General features: G+C 62.3%; 2 protein-coding genes across 2 annotated transcripts in view; one reads left to right on the plus strand and one right to left on the minus strand.

The window, feature by feature from the left end:
- Positions 1–1539, plus strand: part of ARHGAP44 (Rho GTPase activating protein 44) — a 16591-nt gene extending 15052 nt beyond the window's left edge. Inside the window, exon 19 of the mRNA XM_017731580.1 lies at positions 1408–1539. Coding sequence (XP_017587069.1) covers positions 1408–1539 — 132 coding nt within the window. The remainder of the gene's footprint in view (positions 1–1407) is intronic.
- Positions 1540–2259: 720 nt separating this feature from the next.
- Positions 2260–3904, minus strand: part of LOC108446075 (ubiquitin carboxyl-terminal hydrolase 43-like) — a 5161-nt gene continuing 3516 nt past the window's right edge. The window contains exon 7 of the mRNA XM_017731582.1: positions 2260–2335. Coding sequence (XP_017587071.1) covers positions 2260–2335 — 76 coding nt within the window. The remainder of the gene's footprint in view (positions 2336–3904) is intronic.

The raw sequence follows: 3904 nt of genomic DNA on the forward strand, positions 1-3904 counted from the left end.
GGGGGGGGGCTCTCGGGGGGGTGGCAGAGTCCCCCAGGACGGGGACAATGGCCCTGGGAACACAGGACCGAGCCCTCGAAGGCGGTGATGTCCCCAGGAAGGTGGCACCCTCCCCGGAAAGGTGGAAGTGTCCCTTGGAAGGCAAAACGGTGCCCCGGAAGGTGGCAGTGTTCCCCAGGAAGGTGACAAGTGCTTGGAAGGGCAGAACTGTCCCTAGGAAGTTGGTGATGTCCCCAGGAAGGTGACAATGCATTCTAGGAAATGGCAATGTCCCTGGGAAGGTGGAGATGTCCCCAGGAAGGTGACAATAGCAGAGGCAGGGTAGAACTGGCCCCAGCGAGGTGGTGCTGGCCCAGGAGGGTGCCAACATCCCCGAGGGTGGCCAGGTACTCAGGAAGGTGGTGATGGCCCCGGAAAAGAGGAACTGTCCCCAGGACGGTGGTGATGAGCCCAGGGAGGTGCCAATGCAATCGGGAAGTTGGCTGTGTCCCTTGGGAAGTGGCAGTGTCACCAGGAATGCGATGTCCCGGGAAAGCCCCGGGAGCTGTGCTGCTGCCCCTGCCGCTCTGCCCTCCCTGGCCCTGGGCTGTGTTGGTGCCGTGTCTCCCCGGGGTCCCTGTGCTGCTGGAGGGGGATGGCCAGGGGGATGCTTTGGAAGTGCCAGGTGACACTGGGGACCCCAGAGGACACAGAGGCTGGGGGAGTGTCCCAGTGTCCCTGGCATGGGGTCCGGCAGGGCACAGGGATCTGTTCCCTGTGTGCCCGTCCTGCCTGTGAGGGCGTGAGCGGCAGAAAGTCCCGGGCACGCTGTGGGGCTGGTCAGTGTCCCCAGGGGCTGCCACCTGCCTTTGGGTGGCATTGGCATGGGTGTGGCTCTGCCAAAGCATTGCTGTGGGCCTGGCGTGGCACCCTGGCATGGACGCAGCCCTGATATCACACCCTGGCATCGCTCCTGGCCTTAGCTGCAGCTTCACTGTCCCACTCTGGGACAACAAAGTCCCTGAGCCACATCCTGAGCAACGTCCCTGGGAATGTCCCTGGGCAGTGTCCCTGGGCCAGGCAGCTGTGGCAGAGGTGCTTTTTCTACCTGAGGGGGTTGCTCTGCTCTCAGCAAGGGACACGGTGACACTGCCTGCCTGTGCCTGTGCTCACCCTGTCACTTCACAGGTGCAGCCTCACCCTGCGGGTCCCCTGGGAGAGGGGACAGAGGTGTCACCCACGCTCAGGGGGACAGAGCTTCGTGGGACGCGGGCAGTGTGTGGGGACAGCTGGTGTCACCGCCCTGGCTCGGGTGGGGTCCACAGAGCAGAGGGCGGCGGTGACAGCCCTGGTGGTGGCACTAACACGGTGCCAGCCCCGGTGGGTGCCCCATCACTGTGCCCTCCCGCAGGTCTGCTCCGTTTTGAGGTCCCCTCCCTCCACGTGTCCCCGGACGCCGCCCTGTGCCGGGACCCGCCGGAGGCAGCGCAGAGACTCTCGGGGCCGAGCCTGAGCCCGCGGCAGGAGGAGGAGGAGGAATCGGAGAGCACAGCCCTATGACAGTGTCCCTGTCCCCAAGCTCATCCGTGCGGCACCCAGGGGCCAGCACCGGCCACCGGCACCGAGGGCCACGGGCCAGTTTTGGGTGGCAAAGCGTCCGGTTTGGGGGCGGCCGCTGTTCTTTAGTTCATTTTTGTTCGCCTTATCCAGACTTTGCCTTTGAACCGGGTGCCTGCACCCCCTGCCCCGCAGCACCCACGACCCTGGGGTGATGCCTCCACGTCCTCCATGCCCCCAGGCTGGTGCCACAGGGTGCTGGCCAGGTGACAAGGAGCTCGCCGGCGCTTTGCAGTGGGATTTCCTTTCTTCGGCTTCTTCCCCCTCCGCTTGTTTGGGAGCAGGATGGGACCTGACCAGCAATAACCTGGGGACGCAGGATGTGCCCCCCGGCTCTCGGGGTGCTAGCGGAGGAGGTGCACGTCCCTCGGCACCCGCTGTCCCTGGGGGTTGGTGGCTTTGGTCGTGCATGCACAGACAAATTAACCTTTTATCCTTTCCAGAGAGAGAAGATCTATATATATATATATCAGCAGAGATATATATATATTCTATATTTGTATAGAGAGAGAGAAACTATAGAGAGATTTGTTTTATCTGGAGCCATTCCCGCCCGGCCAGTGCGAGAGGGAGGATGGAAATGGCAGCGCTTCGCCCCCACCCCGCTCGTGCCGTGCCCCCCGCCCCAGGTGGGCACCGGGGGGCACCAGCACCCCAAAGCAATCAATAAATCCAATAAATCCGTGTGCCACTCTCTGAGAACTGCCCGGCAGCACCGGCCTTTGCTTCCTGCCCCAGCCTTGGGGGGAGGACTTGGGAGTGCAGAGGGTTTGGGTGATAAAATGGTGGTTTGGGGTTCTATAGGGGCTGTCATGGATCTGGTGCCATGGGATGGGGCAGTGTCAGGCATGGGAGTCACATTGGGGCTCCCACCCTCTCCAGCTGCAGCTGTGGCATGCAGAGCAGCGGAGGGGTCCTGTCCTTGTCACTGCCAGCACGCCTGGGCACCCCAGGGCAGCTGCCACAGCCAGGGCTGCCGAGTGCCTGGGTGACAACAAGTGACAAACCCACGTGTCCCCTGCTGCAAAGCAGGGCCACAGCCATGGCAGCAGCAGTGGCACCGCAGGGGCCTTGGCCTGGAGCAGCCTCCAGCAAGGGATGGTCTCCTCTACCTTCCTGCTCATGTACTTCCACCTAATCCTGTTTCCATCTCCACCTTTGCCCATCCCTTCCATCCCCTCCATCCCACCTCATCCACCCCGACCTCCTCCATTTCCACCCCAATCCCACCTCCTCCACATCCATCTCTGTCTCCACGCTGATCCCACCTCCATGTCTACCAGCCCTCCTTTCCTCCTCCACCCTTGTGTCCATCTCCTCCATCTCCTCCCTGATCCCACCACCTTCACCTCCATCCCTCGCTGTGGCTGCACCAAGTTTCCCCAGACATCCTGCTCATGCCTGGGTGGGCTCAGCTCCAGGATTCCGGCACTCCTGGTGCTGCCACCCTGCTCCCAGGCCTCACTCAGGCACAGCCACCCCACACAGCAGGATCCAGCCAGGACTGACCCCTGGGCTGATCCCCACTGCAGTACCAGGACCACCCCTAAGGGACACAGAGCCCTTTTCCCCTCAGACACGTCCCCTGGGATGGACACTGGGCTTGTTTCACGTGTCTTTAATAGAAACCGCCGGCGGTGGGGCAGAGCCCCGTACAAAAGCTGGCTGCAGGAATCGGGGATTGCATAGACCGAGGTGTGGGGGACCCCCCACCCCCAAATAGTCGCCTTTTAGAAAACAAAAAGCGTCTCTAAATAAAACTCTCCTGGTACAATAAATACTCTGGTGCTGCAGAGCTGGAGACCCTGCACCCACCTGCCCCGTTTGGGACAGCCCCGTGCTGGGAGACCCCTGGGTTCAGAGCCACCACTTTGGGATGAGCCGACGTCTGAAACCCTCAGCTAGGGATGGTCCCAGTTTGGAATGCTCCTGGATCAGGATCTGGGAGCTTCTGGGTCAAGATACCCTGGTTTGGCTTTCCCCTGGGTCAGAAGTCCCTGGGTTGGGAGCCAATAGGTTGGGATGCCCTGATTTGTGAGCTCCTGATTTGGGATGGTCCTCAGTTTGTGATGGCCCTGGGTTGGGATGGCCCAGCTTCGGGGTACCTGACTGCCCCCAGCTGGATTGGGAGCCCCCAGATCGGGATGCCCCTGGTTTGGGATCCCTGTTTCAGGCACCCTTGGGCTGGGACACCCCAGCTGGGGAGCTCCCTGATCCGTTCAGGACCTGCTGTACAGCTGCTGGGGGGTGATGCCCCCCCCCCCATGGCTCAGAAGCTGGACTCGGGCACGGCCGGGGGGCGCAGGGG

Source organism: Corvus brachyrhynchos, unplaced genomic scaffold, assembly GCF_000691975.1.
Source record: "Corvus brachyrhynchos isolate BGI_N302 unplaced genomic scaffold, ASM69197v1 scaffold904, whole genome shotgun sequence".
NCBI lineage: Eukaryota > Metazoa > Chordata > Aves > Passeriformes > Corvidae > Corvus > Corvus brachyrhynchos.